The sequence below is a fragment of the Lissotriton vulgaris genome, chromosome 5 (genome assembly GCF_964263255.1).
Source record: "Lissotriton vulgaris chromosome 5, aLisVul1.2, whole genome shotgun sequence".
Taxonomy (NCBI): Eukaryota; Metazoa; Chordata; class Amphibia; order Caudata; family Salamandridae; genus Lissotriton; species Lissotriton vulgaris.
The window spans coordinates 281,086,621-281,105,882 of NC_141693.1; the positions used below are offsets into that span (position 1 = coordinate 281,086,621).

Below are 19,262 nucleotides of genomic sequence, written 5' to 3' on the forward strand. Positions count from 1 at the left end.
CGCCACTGGGCACTGTGAGGACACACCGCTATCACAGACCGCAAGAAGGTGTTAGGAGCTGGTGCTGTGCACTCTGCTCAGAAGCACTTATCCTCCTTGAGAATACGCTTTGAAAAGTCTGATAAAAGGCCTTAATCTCGTCTTTTCTCCTGTCCAATTAAACATGAACATCGGCGAATTGGTCCTTTGTGCTCTGAGCTGAAACTGTGATAAACTGAGTACTAATAATCGAGCGAGGGGAGGCTTATGTATGCTGCGTCTCTCGCTCACCTGAGAGTGTGAGGGATGGAGAGTGAGGGCGAGAGACAGGCAGAGCACGGTAGAAACACAGACAAAAGGACGTGAGAGAGAGCTCGGGCCTCTAAAATTGTACATGTTACTCATTTGCCCCATGGTGAAGACGGAGGGAGAGGGAGCTGGAGAGTAAGAGAAACATAGAAAGGGGGGAGGAGGGAGAGTGGCAGGAGAGAACAAGCATTGGCCACGAGGCCGTGAAAGTGACGCGGCCATGAAAGTGACGCTGCCGTGAAAGTAACTGTAAGCCACAACGAGACCGGAAAGCCAGATGGCGCCTGTGCTCGTAACCGCACGTGTAACTGCACGCTCTAGGCCGCACAAAAATCTGTGGTTGGCTTTCTGAAACCCACTCACTAAAAGTCTCGCCTGTGCTGGCTTCGGCGAGAACTAAAAAGGACAGTGCAACTAGTCCTTTGCAGTCACATTTTGCCTGATTATTCTCCACCTCCTCCACATCCCTCACTCCCACCACTACCTTCCTCACATCACTCTCTTAGTGACACAGGAAACATTACTTTACAGAGTTCTCCACAGTCTGATAATGGAGCTCGGGGTGGGGTGTAGAATATCATGATCAGCCGCCCACAGATCCATGGAACAGCTATGACATAGACCCAGCTAAGCCATCATCCCCGGATGATGCTACGTCCTTCAAGGAACTTATAGGTAGGGCAGTTCCGTATCACTAAGTCCCCTTGCACAAACACCCCATAGAGGATTACTTCCTCTTTGAAACACTCTCCTCTACCACTAGAGTATGTCAATATCTACCCATGCTAAAGGGGATGCTCCGTCACTCATATGACATATTTAAAGATCCAGTACGGGCATGCATCATTACACCATGTGTAGATAAAAAATCCAAACCAGCACCCTCAGATCCACCTTACATTAAAGGCCAACTTCCCCCTGACTCCCCGGTGGTATCTAATGCCTGCATAAGGACAAACTCTCAGACGTCAAAAGATGCCTCTCTACCTGACAGAGTCTCCAAACTCATTGATGCTTCAGGGAAAGGGTGGTGGCACAGTCAGCCAATCATTGGCGAATTGCCATTACTCAGGTGTTATTAACAATGTGCGACCGGGGCCATTGGGACGAGATGGAGTAACTCCTCCAACGTCTTCCTGAGGAGTACAAAAAAAGAGGTCATCAAATTGTCCCAGAGGGTAAATGAAAATAAATCGGAACCCCACAAACAAACAGGGTAATAAAAAAACATAATCGGATGCCTCTACCTCTTCTTCTAGGCAACAGCATTACACCCCCCATTCAAGATGACAGAGGCACGTACAGAGGGAATAATTCTAAAGGGCGTGGAAGAGATGTCTCCACTCATACCACACCCTCCACATCCAAACAGTGACTCCGTTTTCATTCCCCTGACCATTTTAACATCTGTCGGGGAACGACTACAAAGATTTTTCCCCAACTGGAAAAACCTTAACAGCAGACCAGTGGGTGCTGGACATTAGCCAACATAGTTCTTGTCTTGAGCTCATCAAAATACCTCCAAACATCCGACTTCTCAGGCACATACTTTTCTAACAGCAGCAAGCTTTCCTCAAACAGGAAACATAGGCTCTTTTACAGAAAGGAACCATAGACCCTGTTCCTCTAGCACTACAAGGTTCAGGAGTATACGTTCTCATTCCTAAAAAAGACTGTTCACTTCAACCCATAACAGACCTCAAACCCTTAAATCAACACTTCCTTTCAGGGCACTTTCACATGGTGACTCTTCATGATGTAATTCCTCTATTACAACAAGGTCACTTTGTCTGCACTAGACTAAAAGGACATTTACTTTCACATCCCAATACATCCAGCTTCTCAAAAATACCTCAGGTTCGTCATAGCAGGAACACAGTATCAATTCAAAGTGTTCACCAAATGTCTAGCAGTAGTTCCAGCACATCTACACAGACAGAGTATTCATGTCTTCCTGTATCTGGACAATTGGCTAATCAAAGCCAGTATGCTTCCGTTGTGCCTACAACACACTCAGACCACTATACAGCACACAGATGGGGGTTTCCATAAATAAACATCGCAACTGCAGACAATGCAAAATGTCAAGACTTTGCCTCCAGATTCCCACACCCACTATCCAGGGGCAATGCTCTATGGATGTACTAGTCAAGGATATTTGCCTATGCTTTTCCACCATTCCCTCTTCTGTTTGTGGATTGGAAGCTCAGGTAAACACTGTAGCTCCCACTTGGGCTCGACAACCATGGTTCATCACACTACTCTAACTTTAAGTAGTGCCACACGAGCAGCTTCTACTCTGAGTGAGACGATCCGGATTGAGAGGAAGTCAGGCACCCATATGCAAAGTAACTCAACCTTGCGATTTTATACCCTGAGGTCATAGAATTCGGTTATCTAAATCTCCCACCAAAATGTATGACCATTCTCAGAGGGGCAAAACACACAAGATGATGTACGGAATGTTGCACAATGGCAAAACATTCACCCCCAGTCACAGATCTGGGTTTAATCCATCGTTATTTTGCTCACCAAGCCACCCCAGTTCAGACATGGCCATATGCAAATCAGTCTTGACCCTGTGCCTCATGGGAACAGTCCAGCCCGAACTGCCAAGCCATGTCTTTCCTGGACCGGAATCAAGCATCCTAGGACCGGTTTCTGCCTATCAGCCGTCTTCAGCCAGGATAGCTTGACTCCAGTGGCTTAGTGAGCACAGGACCCACGTCTGGGCATACCCTTCCCACATAGGGTGAACAGCAAAACACACAAGATGGCCAAATCTGAACTGGGGTGGCAGAGTGGGCTAAAGAACGGTGATGGATTAAACCCAGATCTGTTGACCGGGTGTGAGTGTTTGATTGGTTCAGATGCTACGTCCATCACCACGCCCTTTTGTACCGCTTTGTTCGCCATAAGTTGGCAGGGTATGCTCAGACGTGAGTCCCTTTCTCACTTTACCACTGGATTCAAGCAAGCCTGGCTGAAGACGGCTGTAATGCCAGAAACCGGTCCTAGGAAGCTTGTTTCCGGTCCAGGGAAGGCATGGCTTGGCAGTTCGGGCTGGACTGTTCCCATGAGGCACAGGGTCAGACTGATTTGCATATGGCCATGTCTGAACTGGGGTGGCAGAGTGCGCTAAAGAACGGTGATGGATTAAACCCAGATCTGTTGACTGGGTGTGAGTGTTTGATTGATTCAGATGCTCCGTCCATCACCACCCCCTTTTGTACCGCATTCTCCGAGAGGCACATAAACCTACAACCAGGACGTGTGACGCTGCAAAGTGGAAAGATTTGTTTTCTCTTGCCTTGGTAAACACATTAACTTGTTTGATGCAACTGTTCAAAGCATTGCTTGCTACCTTCTGCATTTGTAGACTTCTAGACTAGCTTACACTTCAATATGCCTACATCTAGCTTCAGTAGGTGCCTACTTAAAAAATAGACAACATTTATCATTGTTCAAGGAACCAGTTATTAAGGCATTCGTAGAAGGTCTTAAAGGAGTAATTGCACCCAGGCTTCCCTTTGCACCTGCTTGGAATATGAACATTCTACTTCCCAGACTTATGGGTCAACCATTTGAACCCTTACTTAATTGCCCAGTTTAGATCCTATCTTGGAGGTAGCCTTTTTGATAGCCATCCCTTCTCTTAAATGTGTCAGTAAACTCCAGTCACTAACCTTGGAAGAACCTTTCTTCCAGCTACAGAGATAGGATAGTCCTTTGAACTAACCCAACATTCTTTCGACAGATAATGCCTACATTTTACTTAAATCAGTCAGTTGAATTACCTGTCTTCTTTCCACAGCCTGATTCACTTGCAGAAAGAGCCCTTCATACAATAGATGTTGAAAGAGCTTTAACATACTATATTGACTGAACTAAAGATTTTCGTAAATCTAAAAATATCTATGTGGATTTTTTGGCCCCTCACATAGGAAAGCCCATATCAAAATCAGGTATCTCTAGATGGATCTCTAGGTGGATAATTAAATGCATTCAGACATGTTACGTGAGAGCTAAAAACACCTCTTAGAGCATACTGTACAAGTAAAATAGGAGCATCTATAGCTTTCCTGGGTATTATTACCCAGCTTAAATTTGTAAAGCAGCTACATGGTCAACCTCACACACTTTCAATAAACATTACTGTGTGAATGTATCAGTAGGCCAGTAAGCAAATGTAGGACAGGCAGTGCTATGTACTCTTTTTCAAACAATTGCAACACCCACAGGTTAGTCACTGCTTTTTGGAGGGCACTGCTTTATAGTCTGTGCAAAGCATGTGTATCGCAAGCATGTATATCTACAGTCACACTTGCCATTGGACGGATTATGTTTCCTACACTGTAAGCATCGGTTTGTGACATGTAGTGCTGTAGATACATGCTCCCACCTCCTCTCCGGACACCTGTGGCCATTGCAGTATGTAGTTACACTACCATATGCATGGTCATTGTTTTACTAACACTTACATTCTAGTCTCATTCGACTGCGGGAAAACAATCTAACAATGGAGTTGATGCCCTTGAGCAATATCACCGGGATAGTCACTTTACCTTGTGACTTGAGACTTATTCGAAGAAAAACAACTTGCACACATCCGAACCCAACACTAGGTGGCACAAGTAAAGAGCTACATGCCACAGGCCTATTCTTACAGGGTAAGTAACATAATCCTTCTGGCAGATTCTACAGTTGCAGGAGTTGGGGCTAGGTCAAAAGGACACCACTGTGGCTACCACAGTAGCAATGGGTTACTGGAAGTGAGAACTTATGTTTTGTCACTATTAAGTTTATGATCATTTTGCTTTATCCAGGTTGCTGTCGCATTAATACCAAAGAAAATGTGGTTTGTGTAACTAATCGATTTCCAGAGGAGATAATGATCTGTGATGAGTGCGCAGGACAGTATATTAAACCCAAATGATTATATGAAAGAGGCAAGAGGAGTAATGTAGATGTTAAAGAGGATGGGGCTAAGGAATGAACCTTGAGGGCCACAACAGAAATGTGGAGTAGATTCAGAACGAAAGGAGGAAGTGACATTGGTCGAGTTATCGAGGACAAGAAAGAGCAATGACACTTCAGGGCATTTTTACAAATATCTGTTTTGAAAAGGTTGCAGATAAGAGTGGTGTGAGACACCGTAATGAATGCTGCCAGTAGGTCTGTTAGGATCGCAGGGACTTTGCTGCCCTGGTCAAAAAAGCACTCCTAGGTCACCGGTGACTGATAGCAGCTCTGCAATGGGAAGGTGATGTAGGAGGGGTGTCCTCATGCCCCATAAGTCAGAGCTAACAGATTTTCGACAGTGGTTTGATGTGCTGTAGGGCTTGATTCTGGGGTATTCTCATACCTTGAAGACACATAATTTTGAGATTGTAACAAACCAGAGATCTTTACAGAAGAGCACCTATCTACAGCATGAACCAACTTGGGAATGATTGAGGCATAATGTCAACAACAGGCAATGACAGTTAGGGTATTCAATCCTCATATCTTTTGTGCTTTGGGTCTGAATCAACAGAAGGATCTTTCGTGAGATATCTTTTTTCGATTACAAAAAAGTAGGATATGCCTTGCAGGGACCAGTATTTGTAAGCTATGCCAAGTGTGTCTCCAGACCGACATTCTCTAAAACAATTTTCCCCAGGGTGATTAATTTCATTTTGACTACCCGGGGTTTTACCAAATGTTAAAACTATGAACTCCCTCTCATCTTTGCCTTCCTTCTGTGTCCTCTTGATGTGAGAGGGATGCAGCCCTCGACCACATCGACGTGTATTTTCTCTCTAGAAAGCGAGCACCGTAACAGAAGGCTGACTTTCAGAAGTCTCTCAAGTACAGCCTGTTTGGTGTAGATCTGGGAGTTTAGAGTCCGCTTAGGAGCCATTATTGAGTTGGAAGTTACTTTTGAATAGAAACCTGGAGTGGGGTGCTGTGCTCCAGGGGTAGCATCATAGTCTGTAGGATCACGCCATCGAGGTCCCAAAAAATATGAATGGGGAATAATCTAGTCATGAATTGTCTGATGGTGAGAGCTGCCATCTCAGAGGTGCATAAAAAGCCGTAGATATTGAGGTGCCTTATTTTTGTAAGGGGATCAGTGCAGACCTTTGTAACAGGCCAAGTAACAGGTATCTATTCTATGGCAAGGAATCTAAAATTCTACCATACGTATTGTTTCTGTGCTTGCCTACACCTTATTCCCCCCACCGCCTTATTCTTGACAAGTGGGTTTAGCAATGTGAGGAAAACATTATTGGGTGCAAATTGAAGCTGAGATTTCAAAGGGTGAGGCAAAAGTCTGACGCTGAGGTAACTGCCAGAGGTCTGGTCCACAGACCTGCCCACTGTGGTGTAAACAGTTTGAAGATGCACAGGACAAATATGAAAAAAAATATTGGCGACACTGATGGTTGTGCTATGGATCCTTACTGGGCTGCATGTATGCGTGTGTGGCACATTTTCTGGCACTGTGCCCATATTATGGGATTGCAGGGGTGCGGGCAGCTGTGATATTCATTCCAGCTATGTGCTGGGCTTGTCATGTTGAGTCTTGGACTGGAGACCACGGCCAAGGTGGCTTGACTGATGCTGTCTCTTTTGTTGGGTAGATGCTTCTTTCACCGATGTAACCCCGGCGCCTCTTTGTGTCCCTGCAGACGAGATGAGTGAGAGCCGACAGACGCATGTCACGCTGCACGACATTGACCCGCAGGCCCTGGAGCAGCTGGTGCAGTACGCATACACTGCCGAGGTGGTGGTGGGGGAGGGGAACGTACAGGTATGGGGATTCTCAGAGGTGTTGGGAGGCATATACATGCATGATTAAGGAGATGTAGAACTTGGGCTGCATCATGGTTGGGGGGGTTCGTCATCACAGGGGGGTTCCGTCATCCCAATGAATGCACCCTTTATGGTGATATTGGGGTGGGGAGGCTGTGATTACCCTCCCAAAAGCGCTGTCCTACAAGAGCTGTAGTTATGCCATGGATGTACTTTTACTCTGGAGGTAGTAAAGTGTGTCTACCCCTTGGAATTAGTTTAAGAGGGGAAAGATGAGATGCTGAAGAGGAGTGATGGGACCCCATCGAGGTAATCAAGAAGGGGTGGCTTTTAAGCACGTGAGGGACACTAGTCTCTGCGTATTTTCAAGTTAGGATCTATTCACATGCTTATACCCTAAAAGGCGTGTAAGTGAGGAATATGGTGAAACCCTTCCACCATTTTCTTTCTGCCGGTCTTCCATTCCTCCAGCCTCTGCTTTTCATACAGATTTGCTCCTTCAGCGTTACTTTGCGCCCTTAATTAGCAGGGAGACGTACGTTGGTGCCCAGTAGGTTGCGGCCACTGGGACAAAATGGAAGCATTACTTGTGACATGTGTTTCTCTTCTACTTCACCCAGACATTGCTTCCTGCAGCTAGCCTCCTTCAGCTTAATGGGGTGCGCGACGCATGCTGCAAGTTCCTGCTCAGCCAGCTTGACCCATCCAACTGCCTGGGAATCCGTGGCTTTGCAGATACGCACTCCTGCAGCGACCTACTCAAGTCTGCCCATAAGTACGTCCTGCAGCACTTTGTAGAAGTCTCCAAGACCGAAGAGTTTATGCTGCTCCCCCTAAAACAGGTAAGCGGTGCATTCCCTCTACCTTTGTCTTCAGGTGGATTGTGAATTTGTGAATGGTTTTGTAGAGTGCACTAATTCCTGAATGGTGTCCTGGTGGTAATCTTACACAACTTCTCTCAGCAGAGGTTAGGAATTAATAGTGATATTTAGGATGCCTTGCGGTAGGGTATTAGCTAGTTATGTGCTCGGATTGAAATGGGCAAGGAATTCCATAGCTTATCCTCAGCAGTGGAAATGGTGTGACGGCTGACAACAAAATTCTCCAAGCAACCATCAGTCTGGCTGTGCGGGATGTTAGGCAGCAGGAAGGCCAATAGTGAACAACTTTAAGCTGTAGATGCACAGGGTCAAGCCATGGAAAGAAAGCTTGAAAGAATATGAAAAGAGATTTGAAAATAATCTGCACTGGCATTGGAAGTCATTGCACAGATGTTGTGGGGAAATCTGGAGACCTTGCAATATGCCAGTCCTCTGAAAAGCAGGTTGGTCTATGGCTGACTCCATTTACTACATATCTGCCTAAATCACCATTGACTCCCCTGCCAGCCCTCCTGCCTTTTTAAGCCTGCACCTCGAGGACAGATGTGTCCTACATGCTCCTTTCAACATACACCAGTTTGATGCATATTTTTTCACGCTGCACCTAATGCTGATTCAACACTAGGATCCTTTGATTCAATATCCTGGCACTCCGCATGCGCAGTAGACTTTTATCTGAGCTTACTGATGGCAGCAGATACTTCCCAACAACACCAACCAGCATATGTGATAACAGCTGAGCGCAGCAAGCCTCCTCGACTGCGTCTGTGAGCACAAATGTCGTATGATGACTAACATGGTCTATTGCTTCCCAAATGCCATCAATCGTTAACATTAGAAGTGTACGTGCACTTCCAGGACTCTTGTTTCGAAATCGTCTCTGTTCCCTGCCCCTTTCCATGGATAACAGTCCCTGACTTTCCACTCTATTGCTTTCTGCTGTCTTTCTACTCCATGTTGATCAAAGCCTGGGGAAGAACTCTGGTCTCCATCAACTGTGAACAGAGTCTGCATCATGGCAGGGCTATGATGTCCCTCAACTAACTCCCCAGCGCAACTGAGAGAGCATTACTAAATGTAGCCAATGGAGTCTCTGATCTAAGAGTTTCTAAGGGAACAGAGACATATTCAATCCCATGCCTCGATGTTACGGCCATTTTTAGCAAGGTGATATTTAAAGGGTATTATCTGTGTTTTTTATTCATGTGGACTCTAGTTTATTAAGACTGCTGTACTAACAGAGGTCACAAATAACAGGTGAAAATTGAGCACCGACTATTTCCAACACCTCTGTATTTTGCCCTGCAATCTATGTAGTATTAGGTTGCGTTGCAAAATTTCGAGTTGATGGGGGTCACAGAGCAACCCACCTTATAAATATTAATTAGGCAGGTCTCCATTCCCACCCACTGTGATTGGTTACAAACACATAGATAGTGGCTTGCAAGGAACAGCAGACTGCCATGCCAGTGTTCACATATCCAGACAGGAATCTTTTCTTTAACTAACAACCTATGTTTCTTAAAGGAACCAGTGCTGCTTAAAAAAATTAAAATGTTTCTATTTTTAGGAAGACATTGAGGGGAACAGACAGTGGTTCAGGGCCACTCACTGCTCCTCCAAGATCACCCAACATGATTTGAAAGAGCACATTATTCAGCTGAGAAATTTCAATTCTGAATCTGTTACCATCTCCTTCGAGGAGCTGGTGACATTTAATCTCATGGTAATTACTATTAGAAGAAAGTGCCTCTTTTACACCTTCTCCAAATTTGGATGTAGAATGAGTTGCTAAACCTCTTTGATTCAGAAAGGCTTTTCAGAATCACAAAAGGGGTTTAGTACGTTGTAAAATGTCATTTTTGCATGATAAACTCTGCTTCGGGTCAGCGGCTTGATATGCTATAGCAATTTACTGATGCAAACCCTGAAATTTGCAAAAATTAGTCTTTTGCAAGTTGTTAACAGTCCGTGTAAAGGACATTTAGAATTATTTAGGTTGTGTAATCGGAAAATCTCTATGTAGATATTCTGTTATTAGGCACCAAAAAGGAGGATCTATAGATAAGGTGTTGCTTCTTAATGTAATTCACTCAACATATATCGCAACACACTAGATAAAAAGGCTGGTAAACCTAAGCATCATTCTTGGTTGACAATAACAGCCAATTAATAAAGACATAAGTTTTATTTTTTAGATTTGAAGCAAGGTACATTCACTAATTTACTCTTGTGGCCAAACAAATCTTGGATTAAATGTTATTTGGTATTGTTTCTGATCGCCAGACATTTTTATGGGCTCGAGTTAAGATACCACTTTTGACTTTGATATTCTTTTAGAATATGAAACCCACATAAACTGTGCTAACTTGGGACCTGAGGTGCTAGACTGCAGTGCCGTACAGATGGAGCAGAGTTGCCTTTTCATTGAGTTACAGAGTTGAAAGTACAGGTGGAAAGGTTCAATGTTTAGCTCCAAGTAGGGTGACCAACTGGCATGGGTGCTAATTCAGGACAGTGAGTGTAAAAATTCAGGACAAACTTTCAAAATCCAGGACAAAAATTCAGGACAGAAGGACAAAAATCAGGACAGGAAGGGAAGGATCCACTGCATAGCGCACATCTGGAAGGGATTTTTTTTATATTGAGTAGTAGTCCGGTTTTCCTATTGGATGACTAATAATATGAAACGTGTGTTCAAAGCATATGAGCTGCAGATTCTACACTTTCCATTAGATCGCCACCTGGTGTTGGGCTCGGATGATTGCATGTTGTTGTCGTCTTGGAAGAAGTCTTTTGAAGTCACGAGATAGGTGACTCCTCCCTTGGACGATTGTGCGCATGGTCATCTGCTTCATCCTTCGATTATCTTTTTTCCGCCACTGGGCTCGGATGAAATTTTTCCGCTCCGGTTCGAAATCTACTTTTAAAGTACTTTGACGCATAAAAACGTATTCAAACTTCACCTAACTACTTTCAATATTAACAAGAATCATATCGACTCCGTCAGCTCGATTCCGGTCGTCGACGCGGGCCATTGGGCCTATCCACGCTGTGAGGCCTACACCTCATGAAAATGACGCCATTCAAAAGATGCCCAGAGTGTGGAGCAAAGTTTCCATACAGTGACCAACACAAGTTCTGTAACCTGTGCTTATCGCCAGAACACGACGAATCCAGCTGTACAGCCTGTGCGTCCTTTCGATCCAAGAAAAGCATTCGAGATCGGAGGGCCCGTCGACACGACATGCAGAGATCAGCTCCGGAACCGGTGGATATCTTCGACGAAGAGGTCCCGCTCGTTCCCGAAGAAGATTCCAATGATCTCCAAATCGTCGTTATCAGAGGCAGACGACTCAGATGACTCCATACCATCGGGTCAGCGCGTGAATACTACTGCCCCTGCCCCATACAAAGCACCCAAATCGAAGGCAAAGGTCAACACTCCTCCTCCGGGGCCCAGTCGGGACCGAAAGAACACTTCGAAAGCCCCAACATCGAGCCCGGCTCTGAAGAAAATACTCAAGCCTTCCGGTAGCTCCTTACCGAGCAAGCCGCACGTGCCGATCCCACCAGCTCCATCGGCACCGAAACCGAAAGAAGGCTCGGCTCCAAAAACCGTCGACTTCTAAAGACAAAACTATTAAGCCAGTGTCCAACGCCTCGAAGCCGACGACACCAGCTTCCACTCCGAAGCCATCATCTTCGACACCGAAAACTACAAGGCATGATTCCGATGCGCTTAAGCCCTCGAAACAGCCTACGACTCCGAAAACAACACCTTCGGTGCCGAGATCTACGCCAAAGGACACAGTAACAACTCCTAAAGCTAAAGACAAGCAGCAACCACACCGGAACCGAAAAAATCGGCGCCGGCAAAGGTTCCGCAGGGAGAAGAACTTTTCCAACCTGATCCTCTACAAAAGAAGATCTACATTGACCAAGAAACAGGTCATGTATCCACCACACCACACAGGAAGAGGAAGTCAGACACAGCACCTAACCTGTAGTGCCTATCAAGAAGAAGGACTCTGCCACATCTCCTATGCACCCGTCTCCTTCATCTCCTGTTCCCCTTAACAATTCACCTCAACACTCTCCTCTTCATTCTTCACATTCACCTCAAAATGATGATGAGTATAGCCTAGGGGTAGGGGAAGACCCAGATGAACCTTTCCCATACCCTATGGATGATCCAGACTGGGGGTACCCAAACCCACAAGATGTGCCGGATATTCCTGACCCACAGTCATATCCATTAAAACCTTCTCCCCAGAAGATAATATTAGTTTTGGGCACTTGCTGAACAGGGCTGCCATTTACCATGGGGTCACTATGCATTCTGATGAGGCAGAGGAAGATTTTTTGTTAGATACATTTGAACAATCTCAAAGGCCTGTTCAAATTCTTCCTATGATTAAAGGGGTCATCAAACATGCTCCAGAGGTATTTAAAGATCCTGTGTGTGCTAGGATTCTAAACCCTAGAATTGAGAAAAAATATAGGCCTGCACCTGGGGATCCAGTCTACAATAAAGGACAACTACCCTTAGATTCACTAGTTGTCTCAAATGCTAGAAAGAGGGCAAACGCACAGATTTCAGGTGAAGCACCTCCACCTGACAAAGAATCTTTGGTGATATATGCTTCAGGCAAAAGAATAGCTGCACAAGCTACCAATACATGGCGTATAGCTAACACACAAACCCTCCTTGCAAGATATGACAGGGCTTATTATGACCAGTTAGAGAAACTACTAGAACATCTACCTGACCAATATAAGGCGCAGACAAACTACCTTATACAAGAAGGCAAGTTAATTTAAAATGCCTCCATCAAGTGTGCACTTGATGTAGCAGACACTGCATCTAGAGCTGTAAACACTAGTGTCCTACTTAGAAGACATGCGTGGCTACGCATTTCAGGATTTAAGCAGGAAGTGCAAACTACCACCTCAAATCAGCCATTTAACCAACATCAATTGTTTGAACCAGAGGTAGACCCAGCACTTGAAAAAATGAAAAAGTATACAGATACAGCCAAATCTATGGGAGCTTTGCAGTCCACACAAGCTAGAGGCTCCTTTCGTCGCTCCTTCTATAGAGGAGGCTCCAAGCAAACTGGAGCAGACAATACAACATCCTTCAAGTCCAATACACAAACATCCTCTAACAAAGGATATTTTAGAGGAGGATATAGAGGCAACAACAACAAGGGAAGAGGTCGGGGTAACAACAGTAATCGAACCTCTTCCACCACAAAACAGTGACTTCCCTCTGCTCCCCCAACAGCATTCCACTCCTGTGGGGGACAGATTAACACAGTTCCTTCCTGCCTGGAATTCCATCACAACAGACAGGTGGGTAAGAAATTATCCAGTATGGCTACTGCCTCGAACTTACAGCTACTCCTCCACACATACCACCCCGGCAGCGTCCGATATCTGCAGAACACCTTACTCTGCTCAAACAAGAAGTCCTGTCACTTTTTCAAAAGGACACAATAGTCCTTTACAACATCAAGAACAGGGGTTTACTCACTGTATTTTCTAATACCCTAAAAGGACGGGACACTAAGACCAATTCTCGACCTCAGGCCCCTCAATCATTATATACAATCAGATCATTTTCATATGATCACTTTACAACAAGTGTTCCCATTGCTGCAACAGGGCAATTTCCTTACAACACTAGATCTAAAGGACGCCTACTTCCACATTCCTATACATCCTTCTCACAGGAAGTATCTAAGGTTTGTACTGGAAGGAGAGCATTATCAATTCAAAGTCCTTACATTCGGGTAACAACTGCACTAAGAGTGTTCACAAAGTGCCTAGCTTTAGTAGCAGCACATCTAGGAAGACAACAAATACATGTCTTCCCTTATCTAGACGATTGGCTCATAAAAGCCAAGTCATTCAATCAGTGTGTACAACACACACATCAGACAATTCAAACATTGCACGACTTAAGGTTCACAATCAACTACACCAAGTCACACCTGCAGCCCTCTCATGTACATCAGTATTTAGGGGTTACAATAAACAAGTCTACAGCCTAGCGTATCCCAGTCCAGCAAGGATACAGAGCATTCAAGCCTCAGTCACAAGCTTCCAACATCACCACTCTCTCCAAGCCAGAGTGTTCATGAGACTAATAGGCATGATGGCATCTTACATCTTTATTGTACCTTATGCAAGACTGCAAATGCGTCCGTTACAGGAATGTCTAGCACAACAGTGGAATCAGGCTCAAGGGCAACTAACAGACCTGGTGTTGGTAGACAGCCGCACACATCGCTCTCTGCAGTGGTGGAACACCAACAACTTGACAAAGGGGCGGCCGTTCCTCGAACCTAGTCCACAAATAATACTCACAGCAGACGCATCTCTCACAGGATGGGGAGCCCCTCCTACATCATACAACTCAAGGGCAATGGACCATTAAACAAAGATCGTTCCAGATCAATCATCTAGAGCTGCTAGCAATATTCTTAGCACTCAAAAGATTACAAGTACAAGTACAAAACAAAGCTGTCTTAACCCGGACGGACAACATGACAGCTATGTACTATATACAAAAACAGGGGGGGACACACTCTCTACAACTGTCCCAGCTTGCACAGAACATTTGGAGATGGGCCATTCCACAAAACATATATCTGCTTGCAGAGTACCTTCCAGGAGTTCACAATCAAATAGCAGATCTGTTGAGTCGGCAGACACAACAAATTCACGAATGGGAACTACATCCGCAAGTTCTTCAACCATTCTTTCACAGGTGGGGTCATCCAGACATAAATCTGTTCGCCACACACGAAAACGCAAAATGCCCAACCTTCGCCGCCAGATTTCCACACCCGTTGTCCAAGGGCAATGGGATATATATGAACTGGTCAGGCAGATTTGCGTGCGCTTTTCCGCCACTACCACTAATACCACTAATAGTGCGCAAGCTACGACAACAGTCGCTCAAACTAATTTTAGTAGCTCCCACATGGGCACGCCAACAGTGGTACACAACTCTGCTAGAACTATCCCTAGTTCCACACCAAAAGCTACGTCTGACACCATCCCTGCTAATGCAGAACCATGGAGACATCAGCTATCCAGACCCAAATCAACTGAATATGGCGATCTGGCTCCTGAAGTCTTAGAGTTTGGTTATCTTAACCTATCACCAGACTATATGAACATCATTAAAGAGGCCAGGAGACCTACTACTAGAGCTTGCTATGCTGCTAAATGGAAGCGATTTGCCATTTATTGCAACAATAACCAGATTGATCCTCTGGATGCTTCTATCCAAAATATCATTTGCTACCTTCTATATTTACAAAGATGTAACTTGGCATATTCATCTATGCGCCTACATCTTGCAGCAATTGTAGCATATTTACAAAACAGACAACATCTGTCTCTTTTTAGAGTGCCTCCTATTAAAGCATTTATGGAAGGATTAAAAAGAATCCTTCCCCCCAGGTTACCACCCTCTCTAGTGTGGAACCTAAACGTTGTTCTTACAAGGCTCATGGGACCACCTTTTGAACCTCTACACAAATGTGAACTGCAATTCCTTACATGGAAAACAGCTTTCCTTATTGCTATTACCTCTCTTAGGAGAGTAAGTGAGATACACGCTTTCACTTACAACTACACCGTAACAAGGTGGTTCTGAGAACTAATCCTAAATTCCTTCCAAAAGTCATTACTCCTTTTCATTTAAACCAATCTGTAGAGTTACCTGTGTTTTTCCAAAACCCTGACTATGTAGCAGGAAGAGCTCTACACACACTAGATGTTAAAAGAGCTCTTCTCTACTATATAGATGGGACTAAATCTTTTCGTAAAACAAAACCATTGTTTGTATCTTTCACTCCACCACATAAAGGCAACCCCATCTCTAAAGCTGGAATTGCAAGTTGGATTGTAAACTGTATACAAATATGCTATCAAAAAGCAAAACGTACATTAACAGTTCCTCCTAGAGCACACTCCACACGCAAACTAGGAGCCTCTATGGCCTTCTTAGGGAACATCCCCCTAGAAGACATATGCAAGGCAGCAACATGGTCTACAACACACACCTTCACTAAACACTACTGTGTTGATGTGCAAGCCACGCACCAAGCTGCAGTAGGCCAAGCTGTTCTAAAAACTCTTTCAAACTACTGCAACAGATATAGGTGACCACCGCTAGGGGAGACACTGCTGCACAATCGATGCAAAGTGTAGAATCTGCAGCTCATATGCCTCGAACGGAAAATGCTACTTACCAGTATGCATCTGTTCTTGGCATGTAGAGCTGCAGAGTACTACACGCCCTCCCGCCTCCCCGGGACCTGCATCTGTTCCAGTTTTATCTTAATTAGATACATGCGCATGGACATCCTTTGTTTACTTCTACTAATCCATCATTTCCCATCATGGCGAAAAACAATCTAAGGATGGAGCCGATGACCATGCGCACTATCGTCCAAAGGAGGAGTCACCTATCTCGTGACTACAAAAGACTTCTTACAAGACGACAACAACATGCAATCATCCGAGCCCAACACCAGGTGGCGATTTAATGCAAAGTGTAGTACTCTGCAGCTCTACATGCCAAGAACAGATGCATACTGATAAGTAGCATTTTCCTTTAAATGGTACTAGGTAGGAAATTAATGCAACATAAACATCAAGATTAATCAAATACCTTCACCTTATAACTCTCACGAGTTCATGATAAGATTTGTCTACATTCATTCAGATTTTTGCTGATGCTTCCAGCATGGTTGTTGCTCGACAAAAGCAGAATGCCATGCCCTAGGCACATGCAGGAGAAGGCACCCCCCCCCCGCTGTAACTACCCAAGGGCCCATTGTCATTCTGTATGTGACAATCAGCCGAAGTTCAGTCTGTGTGAAGTCGGGGAGGCGCTGCTGCAGCCTGTACAGTTTGAGAAGTGCAGGCTGGCGCCGATAGCACTAACTGATTACTGATAACATGCCAAAATAATGGATGGTCCGTGAAATTTACGGACGGTTGGTCACCCTAGCTCCAAGTATTGTCCACGTTGTCATGTACAAACAAACCGAATTGAGTGGGATGCGAAAGAGCAGGCCACCTTTCAAGCTTTCAGCAGAGTTTATGGATTGAAGTTATGGGACCTGCTTTACAACTGGGGCGCATAAACTCCTCTGAACCAAAAACCGATGTGACCCGAGTTTCTTCTGGCACAAGTCAAGGCAAAGCAAGTGTGTTACCTACTTTGACAGAGAGAGAGCTCTCATGTCACTTGGTAAATTCTTTTTGTGGGGATTAAGGGCCCCATTTAATATTTGGCGATCGGGTCGTCCTCTGCCAGGGTGACAGAGTAAATTATAACTTTGCTGTACGGCTCCATCAAATATGACGGAGCCCTGCGCAAAGTTAAAACATGTTTTTCCTAAAACATACCCCCAAAGAAGGATTTTGATTTGAAAATAAAAAAACTGCACCCCCTTGCTGTGGGATTTATCTCCCCTAGCGAGTGGGGCATTTGGCAGGTTTTCACTGTCCCTTCACTGGGTTTCCTGGTAGTGACCGGCAGTGAAAACTAGCCTCTGCCCATCTAAATTAGGTGGGCAGACATACAGGTCGACCTCTAGCGTCTCTTACTTAATCGGCTCATTGGAAGGGTGTAATCATGGGGGATTTGGAGTAATATCCCCGCGTGTACATCAAAGGTCCACCCACGTTTAAATGTTTCAGTCGTCCCATGTTTGCGGCGACGGAGTACCCTTTCCGCCAACAAATAAATCTGGCCCTAAATCTTTCACATAGTTGATGAATTCTCCCTGGATTTCCACCAGTGTGCAGAGTCGGTTTATAGTCTCGGTTCTAGGCGTGATTTGAACTTTAAGGTAGAGTGTTGGATTACTAATTTCTTGCCTTTTTGTGCCACCTTTATTTTTTGAACTCCCAAAGCAGGAACAGGTCAGTCATTACTCATCCAAAAGGTTCTTTTACTGGTTTTAGTTTCAAGCTATCTGATTTAGATTGTGACATGACTGTGGGTTAGCTATCTGCAAGAGTTTCAAAAGAGTTTTTTAAAAAAAATAATTAATCTCCGGAGAGAGAAGCTAAATAGACTTTATTTCCCCAAAATCTGCACGTAGCGCCCTATCTATCATGTTTAATATTCCATACATTCTGTGTAGTTGGGTTGTAATTATTTTATGTGTGGTTGGTGGTTCCAGGTGGGCATAGATATTTTTGTATTATGTAAAGTTTGGACCAAAGAATTCTAGGCTAAGACCCGTCTGACAAAACTGGGCCATCCTCATTCGCACATTTGCAACACGCGAACAACCTGGTTATCTTACATCAAACGATGATAACGCCTCAGAAAGCCTTGTCTGAGCTTGATGTTCACAAAGAAGCAACTCACGTAACCATTACTCTGGGAAAACCAACATCATGACCTTTGGGAGGGAGAGAAAAGGGAGAAACTTGGTTTATTTGGAGCAATACAGTATTGTTAGATCTAGGTCCAGGGTCTTAACATCGTTGACACCATATGTGTAAACAAACCTACCTTGCCAAAGTATGGAACAGGCTCAGGCATGCCAAGCCCAAGGACGATAGATTCATGGCTGTTTGATTTTTCTCGCCCACACCTCAATAGAATTTGTTGTCTGTACCCCAATCTAGAGGCCGCAGATTATCGTGGACCTCTACAAGCTGCCGCCCTGCCTCCTGGAGTGCTCTCTGTAGGTGTGGCGTTTTCTGAACTTTGAGCATGGGGAGGCTTGAGACTGCACCACCCCATCAGTCACCAGTCCAGACTCCTCCGCCCTACTTGAGTCCATCCCTCCATTTCTCAATCTAGCGCCCTGCCTGTCACCTCCTGGCCTCTTTTATTAGACCCCCCTTATCTGTTGGTACAATTTGGTGCAGCACTACACAGTAGAACCAAGATCTTCCATCAAAAGCCACCCAAAAATCATGGAGCACCACGAGTGGTCCGATTGTCGAGTCCACAGGCCAGAATCACAAATAGTTGAGCACAGCTTTTCCAAGCCATTGTAGGCACTCTCTTCATGTAGGGTACTTGATTATCTTTTTCATGAATGGAAGGGATGGTATTTGTTGGGACACAGCAATGTAAATGTAGATATACATTTTGTAACTGCAGAAGGTCCTACAGAAGTCTATTTATAGATTAACATACAGGTTAGGTTGTATATTTCTGAAGAGGACTTTCATTGATATGTCCTGCACCAACACTATAAAATACACCCATTGATGTCTAAAATTTCTTGATGTTCAAAA

The 19,262-nt window shown here is 44.7% G+C and overlaps 1 protein-coding gene across 2 annotated transcripts in view; it reads left to right on the forward strand.

Moving 5' to 3' along the window:
- Positions 1-19,262, forward strand: part of KLHL17 (kelch like family member 17) — a 212,084-nt gene that overhangs the window by 128,172 nt on the left and 64,650 nt on the right. For both annotated transcript variants that reach the window (XM_086921429.1, XM_086921431.1), the window contains exons 3-4: positions 6,963-7,084; positions 7,707-7,928. In XM_086921429.1, coding sequence (XP_086777555.1) covers positions 6,963-7,084; positions 7,707-7,928 — 344 coding nt within the window. The remainder of the gene's footprint in view (positions 1-6,962; positions 7,085-7,706; positions 7,929-19,262) is intronic.